Genomic DNA, 17,797 nt, shown 5'->3' with positions numbered 1-17,797 from the left:
CTTTATAGGCATGCTTTTCCCATCCGGTTCCACCACATTTCTCATTCTTTACCCTATTTTGCACGCTTTACATGAAGTGCAGAGTTTGAAACCTATATTCTTTTCTGTCCACCATTTAGGTTGCTGCTTGTTTGGAAGTAGCTTTTAACCAGTAGATCTTGAAGTGAAGTATTTTTTCTATATGTGATGGAAGGATGTTTACCAGCAATTGAGCCTATATCTGGATCACTGGATATCAGATGCCAGTATTTTTTCATTTTTTTGGCAATCACTCCACTTTCCTTGCTGTATGTGGTGACAAATCTTGGAGGATCTTTGTCTTGTGGGGGTTTTGGCTTAACAATCAAAGTCTCTGCTCTGGTGATCTTATCCACTTTCTTTTTGCAGTTTTTTAGGACATAATCTTTATATCCTCTTGACTGAAATCTGGCTTTGCTTTCATGTATTTTGTTTTCGGCGTCTTCTGGTTTTGAGGAATTTCTTTTTAGACGTACAAATTCTCCATATGGGATGCTTTTCAGTAATGCTTTCGGGTGGAAACTTGTGCCGTGTAGCACACTGTTAGTTGCAGTTTTTTTACGGAATAAGGTGGTTTCAAGCTTGCCATTAGAGACATAAACCTTAGTGTCTAGGAAGTCTATTTCTCTTCTGTTTGTTGAGCATGTAAATTGCAGCCCAACATCATTATCATTCAATGTGGCAAAGTATTTTTGAAATTGTTTGTTAGTGCCGTTCCATACTAGGAAAAGGTCGTCAATATATCTGACCCAAAGAATTATTCAATCTAATTCTTCCAGGTTGGTGTTATTCCATGCAACTGTCTTTTCCCACCATCCCATGGTGGTATTAGCATAATTTGGAGAAAAAGATATCCCCATGGCAGTGCCACATTCCTGTTTGTACAAGTCATTGTTAAAAAGAAACACATTGTTCGTAAGGCATAACTCTATCATTCTTAAGAGCATTAGTGTGTGGTCCATTTCCTTGATACTGCGTTGTTGCAGAAAATGTTTGCAAGCTTTTAAGCCTATGTTGTGTCTTATCGATGTATAGAGTGACACAGCGTCGATTGTCACTAGAAGGTAGCCTGGATCCCATGTCACATCCATTAGGATCCTCAGAAAGTCTCCTGTGTCCTTTAGGTAGGATGGCATGCTCTGAGCAATAGGTGCAAGGAAGGTATCAACATACATGGAGACATTCTCATATAACAAGCTGCATGACGAGACAATGGGTCTCCCTGGAGGATTGGTCAGTGTCTTGTGAATCTTAGGTAAAAAATAGATGCACGGAGTAATTGGATACTCCGTTATCATGTATTTATTTTCCTCATCATTTATCAGTCCTTTCGCATGCCAGCCTTGCAGTAGTTCTTTCAAATCAGACGTCATTCTTGATATTGGGTTGGATTTTAATTTGCTGTAATGTTGTTCTATGTTCAGCTGTCTCTCTGCCTCCTTGATGTAATCACTAGTGTCTAAAAAAACGATATTCCCCCCTTTATCTGCGGGTTTAATCGTTATTATATCATTGTCCATCAGATTCTGGATTGCCTTGCGTTCTTTTATTGACAGATTTTATCTTTTGTTATCTTTGATCTTTACGAGATTATCCAATTCTTCTGTCATGGCATCTGAGAACAGATCAATCTTGTTCCCTGGTGATAGGACTGGATAGAACCGAGACTTTTTCTTTAATCCAGTGTTTTTACTTTGATTGGTTTGTATATTCATTTGTTCCAACATTTGTGAGTCTGTTATTATATCACCCATCGGCTGCGGTGTTGGGAAGATCCACAACGAGGTGAGCGTATTCGAGCAATTACGTCTGCAGTGAGGAGCGCCCGATTACCTACGTGGAGGAAACTGTTTGGGTTTACAAGGAAACGCCCTCGGCTGTCAAGCGGGAGTGTCGAGAGGCCCTGCTGCGGTGTTGGGAAGATCCACAACGAGGTGAGCGTATTCGAGCAATGAATGCGGCTTAATAAGTGGGTAATCGAAGTGGCTGAATGTGAAATAGTGGGGAAGACGCCGAAAGGGTATACAATACCAGCGGCTCATTATCTCTATTCGGACCGGAGAAATAGAAGCGTTTTTTGAATGGCGCACATTAGTTGAACATCCTTGCAGTAAAGGTGTGTTCCAACAGAGACTTGAAAGAGTAAACTGCAATGGAAGCGCGAGCTGCTAATCGCGCGACCAAAGCGTCCACTATGTTTAAACCTGGGGAAACAAATGTTGATGTGGCACGAAAAAATAAAACACCTGAAAATGACAACGTCACATTAAAACAGCAAATAAATACACTGGAACGCTTGTACAAAAAAGAAATAAATAAAAGCTGGGAGGTCATAACGCAAGAGAACTATGTGGAAATAAAAAGAATCCCGCGAGGATTAAGAATATTTACCATGCCGACACACCCTGAGACAAAAGAGGAACTGATCATTGAATGGCTAGAAAATAACACTACGTGTTCTTTGAATACGATGCGCATTCTCATAAAACATGCGAAAATGGACATTGATGATATCACTGCAAAAATTAAGGAGCTAGAGGAACTTCTCTCCAAAGAAACCAATCAAGAAGAAATCACAAAGATGAGACAAGAAATGGAAGTGAGATTGGATCACTATGAAGTCGAAATACAAGAACGTAAAGAACGCAAGTTCAAAAGGGATGAATTGGACTACCTACATGGGAGAATCCTCACGTTCGCACGACGCAATGATAATTTGAAAAAGAACTTCCCACTAAACAAAGAAGCATCCAGTGGAAGTGAATCTGATGTGAGTGTGTCTGAAGCAACGCGCGAACAGTCAAAAAACTTGAATATTTTAGAGGAAGTAAGAATGGTGAATCTAGAGAAGAATATCACCAGAGGAGGAGGAAGAGGGAGAGCGTCCTTTCAGAGCAGAGGGAGAGGAAGAGCCGCACAAGACCAACCAAGTCCCTCACCAGCACCCGCAAAACCCGCAGGTCAAAACAACGAAAGAAGGCAATATCCCCTCCGCAACAGGAAGTGACAAATCTGATTGTGAATCTCTCACACTACCAATTAACAGATGAAGAACAAACTGTGTTGAATAAAGGTTTATCATTCTGTCCTGAAGCCCATTTTGATTATCCCCAGATGAAAATCGATTTATACAAGTTTGTGAGAAAACTAAAACTAGCGAAAATACATGCTAACAGAGTGATATCAAATAATACAAACAATATGACAGCACAAGCAATAGAGGAGGAATGTACAACAACTATTGAACAATTACCTGATTTGAGAGAGACGTTTGAATCAATGTTTAACCCGATGGGTGATATAATAACAGACTCACAAATGTTGGAACAAATGAATATACAAACCAATCAAAGTAAAAACACTGGATTAAAGATAAAGTCTCGGTTCTATCCAGTCCTATCACCAGGGAACAAGATTGATCTGTTCTCAGATGCCATAACAGAAGAATTGGATAATCTCGTAAAGATCAAAGATAACAAAAGAGAAAATCTGTCAATAAAAGAATGCAAGGCAATCCAGAATCTGATGGACAATGATATAATAACGATTAAACCCGCAGATAAAGGGGGGAATATCGTTATTTTAGACACTAGTGATTACATCAAGGAGGCAGAGAGACAGCTGAACATAGAACAACAGTACAGCAAATTAAAATCCAACCCAATATCAAGAATGACGTCTGATTTGAAAGAACTACTGCAAGGCTGGCATGTGAAAGGACTGATAAATGATGAGGAAAATAAACAGCAGCGGTGCGTCCATTGGGGCGTAGGGGCGTAGCCCCACCAGCCACCATGGACCCGCATCGCCGCCGTCCGTATCTTCTAAACAGGTGAAATAGCATTGCAACTGCAATCGGCCGCCGGCGGGAATTGCGTAGGGGGGTGGCCTGCTGCAGCTTGAGTGACAGTCCACACTCAGGCTGCAGCAGACCGTCCCACTGGGGAACTTACAGTGCGCATGCTTGAGAAAGTTGTTAACTTTCTCAAGCATGCGCACTGTAAGTTCCCCAGCGGGACCCAGGGGTGTTTGTTTGCTGCCAAAGCCCGGGTTTCAAAAGGGCGACAGGGCGAGCAGCAAATGTGCCCTCCTAGCCAATCCTGCCGCTGCTCCAGTGCCAGGATTGGCTGGTCCACCGGCGCAGCATCCCATTGGATGCCGTGCGTGGGGGTGACAGCGCGCGAGAGCTTGGCACGAGCGGCGGAGCGGGAAGGCTTGGAGGCGAGTGACAAGTTAGTGCCTCAGTCTAGCAGCAATGATGTGCTAATGATCCCTTGATAGGTGTTTACTTAGAAAGGCCCAGACCTGACCTTGGCAAGGCACGCGGCACCGGGAGGTCTTCATTAGAAAAGCCTGCGCTGATCTAGAAACGGAGGTGAGTTGAGGCATATTTAAAAAAAAAACAACCTGCGGCATGAGAGAATTGGGCGAGCTGGCTGCACTTTCTCCCCTTTCACTGTTTGCAGCTTTATTCTCTCCTCCATGAAATTTTACTGTCTCTCCGCTTAGTCATAATAGACACGGCCTTGTTAATGGTCATGCGTGGAAAGCAGTCGGTCATGCATGTGATTATCACACAGCCGGGGGCGACGCTCGCCTGATAAACTGCATATTTAAACTGCAAAATCGCCTATCGAGAGGAATGTTTTTAATTTTGCATTTTGAAAGACCTTGTGATGGCGCAGAAAAGACACACGCGTTGTCTTAATCATTGTCAAGAACTGCAGAGGGTCACAAGGGTTAAAAGGGTTAGTGAATGGCGTCTAGATGAAGAGTTGAAGTGACTCGGAAAATGAGGAATCTGGTTCCTCCTCGCCCGGGGCAGCCACTCTGCCATGACGGCTTCAGGAGACATCACTCATGTGTGTTGCTTGGAGTGTTCATTTATCTCTGGAGCACGTTTACCAAGTGAAAAGCACACAGGGGAAAAGGGAATGCCTGGAGTGATGAACACAAAAGTGTCTCGGACATGACAGGGAGACATACACAACTTTATTTTTATTAGGAATGTGAGCCCTGGTTTCTTTTAGCATCAGTCAGAAGAGCACAAGCTGGTAAACCATTTCATTGTGCACACTTTATCAAGATGTATATTTATAAACTGTTGCATAGAGATTGTAGAGATGATGTTGGCTTTTTGGTGCTCTAGAGGAGATTTGACAGATTTGGTTATTACAAGTAGGCAGAGAGACCCCAGCACATCTTTCGGGGGTTCGTGGGTACTTTGAGAGTGGATAGGAATGTCAGACCAGTGTAAATGCGGAGGAAACCGTCGTCTGTGTATCCGGTGACAAAGACAACTGTACTAAAGCTGGATGAAATGTCGCAATTTTTTTCTCATGTAATTTCATCGTTTTGGATGTTGGAATAGTGGCCCTCGCCCTGAGCACTAGTCTCTGTTCGGGGAGGAGGCAGAGGGTGTTGATTGAAAGTGTCCGACTGTCAGAAGATAAACTGCCCGAATGTGCTCCTTCGAACGGGGCCGATCTGTATCTTGACTGCGGGGACAGCAAGCATAGCACAAAATAAGTAAATATAGCACACAAACACAATAGAAATGTGGAAAGCCTCTGCGAGCCAGCAGCCCCTCCACTCCAGCTGGCACAGGAACCACCTGCCATGTCCGAGAAAGTGACCATCTGAGAAAGTGACCATCTGAGAAAGTGACTGGGGATGTTTCAATGAGACGGGCATTTCTTAGCCAATGACATGACTATAACATGCAATGTTCCATTTGAGAGAGAATGACCCTATTTTTTCGGCAGTAGCGGTGACGTTGGGCGCGTTTGACGTTTTCCTGAGGTTTGCCTGCTCCCGGCCCGGCCTGTTGGCACATACAGTTCTCCCTTATTCTGGAACACATTCTGTGCCCGGGCGCCCTTGCACGCTGGCATGTGCCATGTACGCAAGATGTGTAAGGCGACAGCCGCAGCACCTGTCAGCAGGGCGCACACAGCACATGGAGCCGGTCCTGAGTCACCCGTAACCGCGACCCACGGTCACAGCTCGGCCTCAAACCACTGGTGATGTCACTAATAAACAAGGCACCTTTACATTGTGTTATTATTAGACTTGTTTTGAAACATGCACAAAACGGCAACGACAATATTTATACATTCCTCTCATTCTTCTGAGGTCGATACACCGAGACCTGTTAAAAATGGGTAACAGCAGAACACCTGTTATTTAGAGCGCCGAGAAACAAAAACACCTGCGGTGAGGGCTTATGTGAAAAAACAGGTTGCATTTGTAAGTAAAGATGTTGTTACCCTTAAAGGAGCAGAACAATAAACTGAATGATATATTATCATACATATATCTATTTCTTTTATCTCCCTCAGCTTCGCAGATAAATGTAGGTCGATGTGTACTGGTGACTTCTTTGCTTTACACTCAAAAAAACCCTGGTGACCTTCCGTGCTTCCTCATTTGACCCTCTAGTGTGAACTTGGCCAAATCACTTTAGATCCCTGGGATCAATGTTGTTTATGATGTATTTTGTTAATCCAGTGACGCTTTCTATTGACCTCTATACAAAGCGTAGCTAATTGATACAAAAGGGCAAAGGCCGATGAATATTCACATTAGGAACAGCTGCTGAGTACAGAAATGGAAAGTTGGCAGGGGAGGCCTCTCAAAGATGGATTTCGGAGAGGCCCGGCACGCACACAGTGTAGGATGAGAACCTACAACAGATAGGGGGGTTCTCTAGTTTAAGAGCTACAAGGGACAGATTATTTGTTTTGGGAGGAGGCAGAGCAACGTGATTGTGTGATGCTAAACAAATCTGAGAGCGAGAGGACAGACATGGTTGAGGGAGGGGGCCTGGGTGCATTTGAGCACAAGACAAATTGGAAGCAAGGATGATGAAAAGGAGAGATCCTGCCGCTCCATTATGAATTCAGTACTCCAGGCTCCTTTCTTGGTTTGTCGATTTTCCCTAAAAGACAAATCTACAATTTCACATGCGTGCGTTTCAATTTACATAAAGGGCGACCTAGGCTCATTAAGCTCAGAATAGTGATGAAACACAAACATTTCCCTCACTACAGGCACTGCTGTATTGCAGGTTTCTTGAATACCCAGGGATGCATATTAAGGGCAGTATCTGCCTTTGATTTATGAAGTGAGTTGATGACAGCATACCTTTCAATGTGGCATGCAGACCGGCCAGGTTTATCATTTATATCAATTTTGCCATGTTAGATGTTGTATTTACTACAGGTTGTGATTCCTACATAATTGATTAGTGACATATTGGTCTTGCTGAGGATGGAGCAATGGAGATTGGGCAAAAGATGATGGCTATGACAGCAAGTGTCCTATTATTTAATTTTGGCAATTCACCTTTGCATTTAGATCTCCACATGCTTTTGGATGTATGAATGATGCAGCGATTGACAACCCATATCTAATTGTCAAAAGACAAGGGCTACATAAAGGGGAATTTAGAGACACCTTCACAGATCCATTCTGCAATGGTTTTTTAGGATATACTTGACATAACTTTCATATTGTTCATATTCAACTTCTTACTGAAGTGCATATTGCTCCAAACTGTCATCCCTTTCTGGTCCATGGCTATGCATACACACAAATTAGAAGATGTAACACACTAGTCTAGCATCAACAGCGAGGGAATAGCAATTTAAGAAATCAGCATGTTTTCCATCCAGTGGAGTTATGGTAGAGTCATTTATATGTTCAAGACTGCTATACAATCAGCCAGTCTCTGATTCCTGTATCTAGCAGAAAGGGTATGAAACCAGCCAGCATGAAAACAGGGTACACATTACATTACCAAGGGTTCATTCCCTGCCCGTAAAGGCACATTGCCTGATCAGTCAATGTGTTTACTGTTACTGATCATCTGTGTTCCTCTCCATATTGTTGTGATGTTAATGCTATTGGATTTACTGGAAATTGTGTTGTATTTACAGAAGTGATATAGTTGAAGTAAACGCCACTTTACGCCAACCCCACCAACTGGGAAATAAAAAAAAAACATGAAAATGAGATATGGACTAGCAGGAAATGGAGCCTCTCCTGGGTATTGCTGGGGTGAAAGCTTCATTTACTGGGATATAAAGTAACAGGATCCTTCATTTGCCATGAACAGATTTTCCATGGGTTGCGGAAGCTAATTAGCAGACTGGGAGCATTGCTTTTATTTTCCTTTAGTGTAATAGGCTGGCTGGTGAAGTGCACTTCCCATAGTGTGCAGTCACTTCAATTTGCCTTTAGGTGACTACCTGGCTTGATGGTGGTTTTCTATTTGATTTCATGTAACTCCTTGTCTTGATGAGTGCACTGGTTTTAGTTTGTTTGAGGTAACTGCTTCACATGCTGGTTTCATCACACAGCTGATACCCACCCTGAGAAAGCCAGAGCTGCCCTGTTAGTGGTATCAACACCAGTGCGCTTAGGTTCCTTACAGCTCCTTCACTTGAAGTGGATTACCACCTACCCGTTACTTTTTGTATCCTGCTCGTACCAAGTCAGATCCAGACCCAGACCAGTCCCCACAGTTGCTCCGGATTAAGGGACATTGTCATGTCATCTCAGGCGCGATGTAAAGACTCCCAGTGAGCTGAAGACTCTTTTGGCTCAAGAACCAACTAGCTGGAGACCCTTGTGGTTGTTTAAAGATTTAAGATCAGCCTGTAACTCAGTCTTGAGCTGGGTGGGTGACCTCGATTACAAAGTGGCTGTGCCAGATGTCCCATTATGACCCCTTTTGCCTGTCTCCCCTTCAGACGCAGAGGGCATAAAACTGGGGGGTGCTCAACCCTGCCAAAAAACTGAGGGGTGACCCTAAGAGCACAGCTGCCATCCAATCAGGGGTGGGATGCTTTGGTGTGCTGGTCTGGTTTTCTGGGTGCATTGGCTCAAGTTTTTCCCATGTAATTGATTGGGTGTCTTGGTAAGTTGCTTTTATGTGAATGTCTGACTTATGACTGCGCATTCCTTTCAGTGTGCACTTGCTTCAGTTTACTTTTTGAGTCACTGTCTAGTTTGCTGGATGTATTGCTTTCATTTTTCTTTCATTAAACTGTTTGACTTGCTTGGTGCTTTTATGTTGGTGCCTGCATGCTGAAGTGTACTCTTCTTCAGTTTAAATGTATGTGACTGGCCTGTTGACTAGCACCCTGCTTTCAAAGTGAAGGTTCACAGGTTCACACTTGCTTTAGTTTACTTTTGTATGGTTGACTGCATGCACTGTTTTGCTGGATGCATTGCTTTAAGTTACTACTTGATGCATTGCTTTCAGTTTGCTTTCAAGTAATTGCCTCTCATTTCCCTAATGCTTTGTGAAGGCTGTTTCCCAACTGCTGTGCAACTTCTTCTACTCTTAGAGCTGAGATTTTCATGAAAGTCTTATAGTCTGAATTCAGCACCTGAGCGTAATAGGACGAAATGTATGAAGCTCTGTGGTTATACTGATATAATAAGCAGCTACCTATGTTATGCCATCTATTAATGTAATAACTGCACTTTCACAATTGCTTTATTAACCTTCCTGCTTTCTCAAATTTGCTTGAAAATGCACGATTTTTCTTCTTTTTTTAAAAAAAATTCTTGGGGGGGTAATCCCCCCAAACCCCCCTTTTGGGGTTCAGGCTCGCTCGCTGCGCTCGCTCGCTACGGTGCTGTATGCAAATCACTTTGCGCCCTTCCACTTTGAAATGTCACCCACTGCCCCTGAAAATAAATTCATGATAACAGAGTATCCAATTACTCTGTGCATCTATTTTTCACCTAAGATTCACAAGACACTGACCAATCCTCCAGGGAGACCCATTGTCTCGTCATGCAGCTCGTTATATGAGAATGTCTCCAGGTATGTTGATACCTTCCTTGCACCTATTGCTCAGAGCATGCCATCCTACCTAAAGGACACAGGAGACTTTCTGAGGATCCTAATGGATGTGACATGGGATCCATGCTACCTTCTAGTGACAATTGACGCTGTGTCACTCTATACATCGATAAGACACAACATAGGCTTAAAAGCTTGCAAAAATTTTCTGCAACAACGCAGTATCAAGGAAATGGACCACACACTAATGCTCTTAAGAATGATAGAGTTATGCCTTACGAACAATGTGTTTCTTTTTAACAATGACTTGTACAAACAGGAATGTGGCACTGCCATGGGGATATCTTTTTCTCCAAATTATGCTAATACCACCATGGGATGGTGGGAAAAGACAGTTGCATGGAATAACACCAACCAGGAAGAATTAGATCGAATAATTCTTTGGGTCAGATATATTGACGACCGTTTCCTAGTATGGAACGGCACTAACGAACAATTTCAAAAATACTTTGCCACGTTGAATGATAATGAGGTTGGGCTGCAATTTACATGCTCAACAAACAGAAGAGAAATAGACTTCCTAGACACTAAGGTTTATGTCTCTAATGGCAAGCTTGAAACCACCTTATTCCGTAAAAAAACTGCAACTAACAGTGTGCTACACGGCACAAGTTTCCACCCGAAAGCATTACTGAAAAGCATCCCATATGGAGAATTTGTACGTCTAAAAAGAAATTGCTCAAAACCAGAAGACGCCGAAAACAAAATACATGAAAGCAAAGTCAGATTTCAGTCAAGAGGATATAAAGACTATGTCCTAAAAAACTGCAAAAAGAAAGTGGATAAGATCACCAGAGCAGAGACTTTGATTGTTAAGCCAAAACCCCCACAAGACAAAGATCCTCCAAGATTTGTCACCACATACAGTAAGGAAAGTGGAGTGATTGCCAAAAAAATGAAAAAATACTGGCATCTGATATCCAGTGATCCAGATATAGGCTCAATTGCTGGTAAACATCCTTCCATCACATATAGAAAATATACTTCACTTCAAGATCTACTGGTTAAAAGCTACTTCCAAACCAAGCAGCAACCTAAATGGTGGACAGAACAGAATATAGGTTTCAAACCCTGCACTTCATGTAACGCGTGCAAAATAGGGTAAAGAATGAGAAATGTGGTGGAACCGGATGGGAAAAGCATGCCTATAAAGCAATACATTACATGTACATCAAAAAACGTGGTATATGTCATCGAATGCAAGTGCGGAATGAAGTATATAGGATGCACGACATGCATGCTGAAAAAGAGGATACTGGAGCACATTTGTGCTGTAAAAAATTCTAACATGCTATATGCCACAGCAAAACATCTAAGTGCCTGTCAAAATGGGGATTGGCGAGCAATGAGCTTCTATGGATTGAAAATGCTCACCAAATTGGAAAGGGGAGGAGACGCTGTGCGTCTTCTTCGACAAATGGAATCACGTTTCATTGTTCGGTTCCGAACAAAGTATCCTAAAGGCATGAACTTTGGAGAGGATCTCCACATACATCTGGAGTAAATATGAACTTAACCGGCTGAAAAAAACAATAAAAAAGAAAAAATGGGTACTATACCCTAGACACAACAAAAAAATTCATATGTGTAAAGTAAATTGAAATTATACATGCCCTAAGTGAAATGAACTTTGGACGTAATGTACTATACATTAACTAAAGGAACACACCAGTCCTTTGTTTGTTATAATTGTTTTTAAAGTTTTTTTTCATAAACTACGTATCCCATAATGCCACCTCAAGGCTAACATGTACAGGCCTCCAGGCACCCGCACTCAATTCAGCGATGACATCACGGACTTCATCAGCCCGCACGCCCTCGCCTCCGAGAACTACATTCTTCTAGGAGACCTCAACTACCACCTTGAAAACACACTCGACAGCAACACCACCACCCTTCTGGACAACCTGGCCAACATCGGACTCAAACAACTTGTTGACACCCCCACTCACACAGCCGAACACACGCTCGACCCTATCTTCACCTCCAGCAAGCACATCTCCTTCGATCGCACTACAGCTCTCCACTGGACGGATCACAGCTGTGTTCACTTCAGCTACAAAACCACCCTGACCCACTCGTCCACGGAGAAACTGGAACAAAATCACCACCGACCAACTCCTCACATCACTCAACCAAAACCCTCCCACCCTCTCAATGGACCCAGGCCAAGCAGCCACCAACCTCAGGCAATGGATTACCCACAGTGCGTACGAATTAGCACCCCTGAAAAAGCACCAGTTGAAATCAGCCAGCAAAAAGGCTCCCTGGTTCAATGATGAACTTAAAAAATCCAAGAAGCTATGCCGCACCACGGAGAAGAATTGGAGAAAAAACCCAGCCTCTGACAACATGGCCTCCCTCAAGACAGCCACCCGCAAACACCACCAACTGATTCGATCCACCAAGAAATCAGCATTCAAGGATCGTCTCGACAACAACACTCATAACAGCAAGGAACTCTTCAATATCGTCAAAGAATTCACCAACCGCACCGCAGCATCCAACGACATCACTCCCTCCCAAGACCTCTGCGATGCGCTATCCTCCTTCTTCTACAACAAAATTGCCGACATCCACAACAGCTTCAAGAATTCTCCCAGCGATCAACCCGCCCCACCCCCTTCTGATCCTACTCCTCCAACTAACAACCTCAGTGCCTGGAACCCAATCACCACTGAAGACACCATTCGCCTCATGAACTCAATCCACTCTGGCTCGCCTTCTGACCCCTGTCCCCACCACATCTTCATTCAATAGCAAGGGGAGCTTAGAGGGAACTATGGGTACTAATAGGGAAAAGCCCTCCACTCAGTGAAAATCAATCCAAAAGAAATCCCTGTACCCAGGATACTGGTTAGTAATTATCTAGCGGGCATGAGACCCTTATCCGCCTGAATTTTCAATCGTAAAATTCCGGAAAACACCTCTTCTTATTTCTATGTTTAGGTGTTCATTGTTTCTAATGCCCTACTGTCCCAAACAAACAAAATAGTTTGTAAATACTAATAATTGTGGGGGGTTCACTATGTTTTCAACTCGGCGCGACCTAAAAAATGTCAGCCCTACATAGGACCATACATATACCCACACATACACCAATTAGTCCAGAAAAAATGTGTGGCGGAGAGGAAGGCACCTCACGGGCGAACACCCTCGGGGCGATCTGGTCAGATGTTTACCAGAGACTTGGCCCCTTTCTCATCATAGGTGACCATTCCTATTCCAGAATTTAGTGAGCAAGTGAAGAAAAAGAAAAGTAAAAAGACGGTGCAAAGCAAGGAGCTTAGAGCGTGGCTCCTTAAACAAACAAAACAGAGTGAAAATAAAATCAACAGTCAGACCTCTTAAACTACTTTATTTCTGATTGAGGTATGCACAGTTGAAGTAAAAAGGCTGGTAGCTTAATGTCGCATACCACTACCTGCAACCGACATGTTTCACTGCCCAATGAACTTTATGGCAGATTCATCAGGGTTAATACTCTGTTGCTGCACCCACTTCCGACATCTTTAAAACAGGAAGCTGCCGAGTTGAAAAAATAATAAAATGTAATTAAGACCAATTCTGAACTCCAGACATCCTAATTATTATGCTTCTTTTAATATAAAAACAATTTCTTGATCCAAGAAATTGTTGTCCTCCACCAGTTTACCATATGTATAACAACAACACGAAAAAAGGAAGGGGGTTTTGTTTACCCTAGTTCAGCTATGCTCCCTCGTACCAGCTGAAAAGGCAATTCTCCGCCTGGTTGTCGGTTGTAATATCAACCTGTAGAACATTTAAGTGCAATCAGTACAACATGCATGTGATAGCATGCTCATAGAATCCAACTTCAGTGCATGGGCTATCATTACTTTAGCGGAGTTATCCCTCCAAAGTACACCTTTAGTCAGAAAGCACATCCACAGAGAAATTCTAGATCGAACAAAATAGAGTGAAATCTCTTTATACACATTGGAAGGGTCTACCATAACCACACTATACCAATGGCTAATGCCTATAACAAGGGTAGCCTGACTCATGTAGGCTAAAGGTGATGTGCAGGGGTGTGATGGAAAACCATCTACAGATTATTTTAATACAGAAGTAACTCGTAAAAGGTACTAGACATAACCTAACAATGGGACCCCATAGTGCCTATCTCAATAGTACATGTTGTACCTAGAGTCTCCTTGCACAAACCACGAAGGACCTGCAAGCTAGACATAGCAACAGAAGAAACGGAAGGTCTACCTTGACCCCACTATATCAATGGCTAATGCCTGTAACACGAGTAACCTCACTCGTGTAGTCTAAAGGTGATGTGCAGTGGACTGATGAAAAACCTCTCAAGACTGTTTAAGTGCACAGGCAACGGTGCTAAAAATAACCTAATCCAGCGACACCATCGTCCCTGTCTCAATAATGCGTGTTGTGCCTCGAGTATAATCGCACACACACACGAAGGACCTGTGAGCCGAAAATGACAACAGGAGCCCGCATCCCAGAGCCCTCTCCTTACCGTACCAACTTGATTCAAGAGCGTTGTATCGTCCCAGGAACCAAGGACGGAGAAGGGAACCCGCAATTTAAACTTCCTGCGTGATCGTCACAACCGAGCATTCCCCGATCATGTGATCGGAACACACCCCTGTCACGTGGGGCGGGCGGGAAAAGCGTCAGTATAGGCAGAAGGAGTTACTGACCAATGTGGGCGCCATTTTAAAGTGGCTATTTGGTTACATGATTATATATACATCCCCACGATGGTAAGAACAAGAGATAATCGTAATGATTAAAAATAAAGAGTATCATACAATTTTCATATTTTACTAGGATTAAAGGGTTTCTTCGTTATTAAACTACACTCGAAAAACCACTCCGTGATAGATGCAAGAGGATACTTCCAACAAACTAGTTAGATACCCGGTAATGTAAATGTTACCATAATAATTTAAGACAGCCTTTGTCATTAAGCGTTCAGTTTTCAAAAAATATATATATTGCCTTGAAAATTAATAGGCAGAGGCATTGATAATGTACACAAAATTTGATGGTATTGGCGATTTATCTTATTATTATGGTGCACACAAACAAGTGTCATCACAGTGGCTGTCACCCTCCATTGTTTAGAAATTCACTTAATGGAAGATAATCACCCCTCTGGAATAAGATGTATTATTTGGACTCAATGTTGTGGTTTGAACAGGCGCTTTAAAACCACTAATGTAGGGCCATTCTTATTATATACCAACCTCTTCTGTATCGGAAAAATGGGTTACCAGAAAATATACCCAAGTTAATGGTATCTTGTTCAACAACGCTCATAGTGTTGGATCCCAACAGTGGAGTACAGCACGATAGTTTTTGTCTTAAACTGAAGGGCGCAGACTCAAGGCACAATCATTTAAGGTGATTGATAAGTTATTTGACCTTATTCCACTCTATAATTTCGTTAAGGCCCGCTTTTCACTGCCCTCTCTGAAAATCCATTTCGCTTCCTTTGTGATCAAGATTGACTCAACATTAGTAGGGTTGCCCTTTACTGTCTCTAGCACTGTCCATGTAAAACTGTGTTTTTCTTGATGACAATGTTGGACCAATTTGGTCGTCAGTTTTCCAGCCCTAATGGTACTATGGTGTTCCTGTATGCGAACCTTTATTTTCCTCGTAGTGAGTCCAATATATTGTAGGCCGCAACTGCACAGTTACCTATAAACCATGTTGGTGGTGTTACAGTTACTAAATTGATTTAAAAACCATTCTTTTCCAGTGGATAACATGATGCTACTGCATTTATTAGTCAGTGGGCACACTGAACATGTACCGCAAGGGTAATGACCCTTCGGTATCGTTGTAGAATCATTTCTCAGAGGTACTCGATCCCGAGTATGGACAAGCCTGTCCTTTAGGTTGCCTGACCTTTTAAAGGCAAATCTCGGAGGGGGCATTGAGAAATCATTGTTACTTAATAAGCCCCAATGTTTTCTGATTGACTGCCTAATCTTTGTGGCCATGGGTTCAAAAGTCATAACTACTGGTAAGCAGTCCTTTTTATCTTTAGTACTCTGCTCAAGCAAAACATCACGATGAGTATTGAGCGCCCTCTTTCTTGCATTCTTGACAACCTTGTGGGGATAGTTACGCTGTTCTAATCTTTTAGTAAGATCACCGGACTGTTCCACAAAAGTTTTAGTCTCCGAACAGTTTCTTCGGTATCTAAGAAATTGACCCACCGGAAGGTTGTCCCGAAGGGCCCTCGGATGATGTGAATTATACAGTAAAAGCGAATTTCTATCAGTTTGTTTTTGATGTACTGGTGTACTCAAGGTTCCAACCCCAATGAGCCTCTATATCTAAATCTAGATAGGTGGCATTGGTACGACTGTAAGACCAGGTACATTTCAGACTCTGATCCTGTAAGTTTAGCCAGGAGAAGAACTCAAGTAACGACTCCTCTGAGCCCGACCAGATGCAGAGCACATCGTCTATATATCTCTTCCAGAGACAGATCTGACTCTGGAAGGGGTTGGTATCAGGATAGACGATGTGCTCCTCAAACTGGCCAACATATATACATGCCAGGCTGGGGGCCATAGTGGCCCCCATGGAGGTCCCGGAGGTCTGTAAGTAGAGTTGATTTTTATACATGAAGTAGTTGCGGGTCAAGGCCACTTCGACACACTCCATGACAAATGATTGTGGAACATCATAGAACCACTCGAGTTCCCCCAGGGCGCGCGCTGCTGCCACCAGCGTAGCGTCCTGGGGGATACTTGTGTACAGAGACTCAACATCAATGGTTACCAACCATTGTACATTAGAATCATAAGGTACGCTCTCCAAGATGTTTAAGATGTCAGTTGTATCTTTTATGAAGGATGGTTGATTCGCCACTGCTTCACGCAGGAAATAGTCCGCATATTGCGAAAGGGGCTCAAGGATAGACTGTATCCCCGACACGATAGGTCTGCCGGGGGGTGGGCGAGTGGGCTTAAGTATCTTTGGTAAGATGTATAGAGCAGGAGTCCTGAGAGTATCGTTAACCAGAAACTCCTCTTCTTTTACCGAGATCCATTTGTTAGTCTTGGCCCTGCTTACCATTTCCTTGATCATTTTTGATAGCTCATCAACCGGGTCCTTGTTCAAAGGGCGGTAGTTCGCACGTATGCTCAGCAAACGTTGTACCTCTGCATCATAATCTTTAGTATTTAGTACAACAACTGCACCCCCCTTGTCTGCTGATTATATAGTAAGCAGACTATTCTGTTCAAGTGACCTTACTGCTTTCCAATCATCTGTAGTCATATTTGTTTGTCTGAAATGTTCCTGGGATTTTTCAAAGGTTTCGATGTCATGTAGGACCCTTTCTTCAAAAACAGCCACCTCCGGACCCATAGTAGCCATGGGAGGACAAAATGTAGAAAGTTTTTTTAGGTTAGTCCCTCGAAACGAGTCAGTATTTTTTTCTTTGTTGGCGAAAAACTTCTTTAGTTTAATCCTACGCATCGTTTCATGAAATTCGACGCGGCATTTAAAAGCATTGTGTCTAGGGGTAGGGACGAATCCCAACCCTTTGTTCAAGACTCTCTCCTCTTCAGATGTTAAAGTGTAGTCTGACAAGTTCACAACAATGCTTTCATCTAATTCAATGTGCGGCCTCGGCTGCGAGTCACCCTGGGTGAGTGGGTCTGCCATTGGGGTACTGAGTTGCCTCTCCCTCTGCCTCTTCCTGAGCTCCCCCTTCCCCTGTTGTGATTGGTTCCCTGACCTTGCCCTAAAAAAGAGCGTAGTAGGGCCCCCAGATCTTCGTCTTGGCGATCTTGTTGATTAAACCTGACCCTATTGCCCTGTTGGGGTTCTTCTTCCTCTTCGCTCGAGGTGTTGTCAAACGTCCAGTTATTAGGAGTCCGT

At 43.1% G+C, this 17,797-nt stretch overlaps 1 protein-coding gene across 1 annotated transcript; it reads left to right on the top strand.

Moving 5' to 3' along the window:
- The first annotated feature begins 2,808 nt into the window (after positions 1-2,808).
- LOC147711912 (uncharacterized) lies at positions 2,809-11,421 on the top strand. The gene is made up of 2 exons (XM_086920256.1): positions 2,809-3,770; positions 9,745-11,421. The coding sequence occupies exons 1-2, from the start codon at positions 3,746-3,748 to the stop codon at positions 11,001-11,003; spliced, it is 1,284 nt and encodes a 427-aa protein (XP_086776382.1). The 5' UTR covers positions 2,809-3,745; the 3' UTR covers positions 11,004-11,421.
- The last annotated feature ends 6,376 nt before the right edge of the window (positions 11,422-17,797 follow it).

The sequence above is a fragment of the Lissotriton vulgaris genome, chromosome 5 (assembly GCF_964263255.1).
Source record: "Lissotriton vulgaris chromosome 5, aLisVul1.2, whole genome shotgun sequence".
Taxonomy (NCBI): domain Eukaryota; kingdom Metazoa; phylum Chordata; class Amphibia; order Caudata; family Salamandridae; genus Lissotriton; species Lissotriton vulgaris.
The sequence above is the reverse complement of the archived record's forward strand: the minus strand, read 5'-3'. Positions and strand labels throughout refer to the sequence as shown.

What these genes read in the sequence shown, in the direction of transcription:
- LOC147711912 (XM_086920256.1), top strand. Translation starts at nt 3,746, where the DNA reads ATGATGAGGAAAATAAACAGCAGCG. An exon ending in GAGGAAAATAAACAGCAGCG is followed by an intron (nt 3,771 to 9,744) that starts GTGCGTCCATTG and finishes TCATGATAACAG; the next exon opens with AGTATCCAATTACTCTGTGC.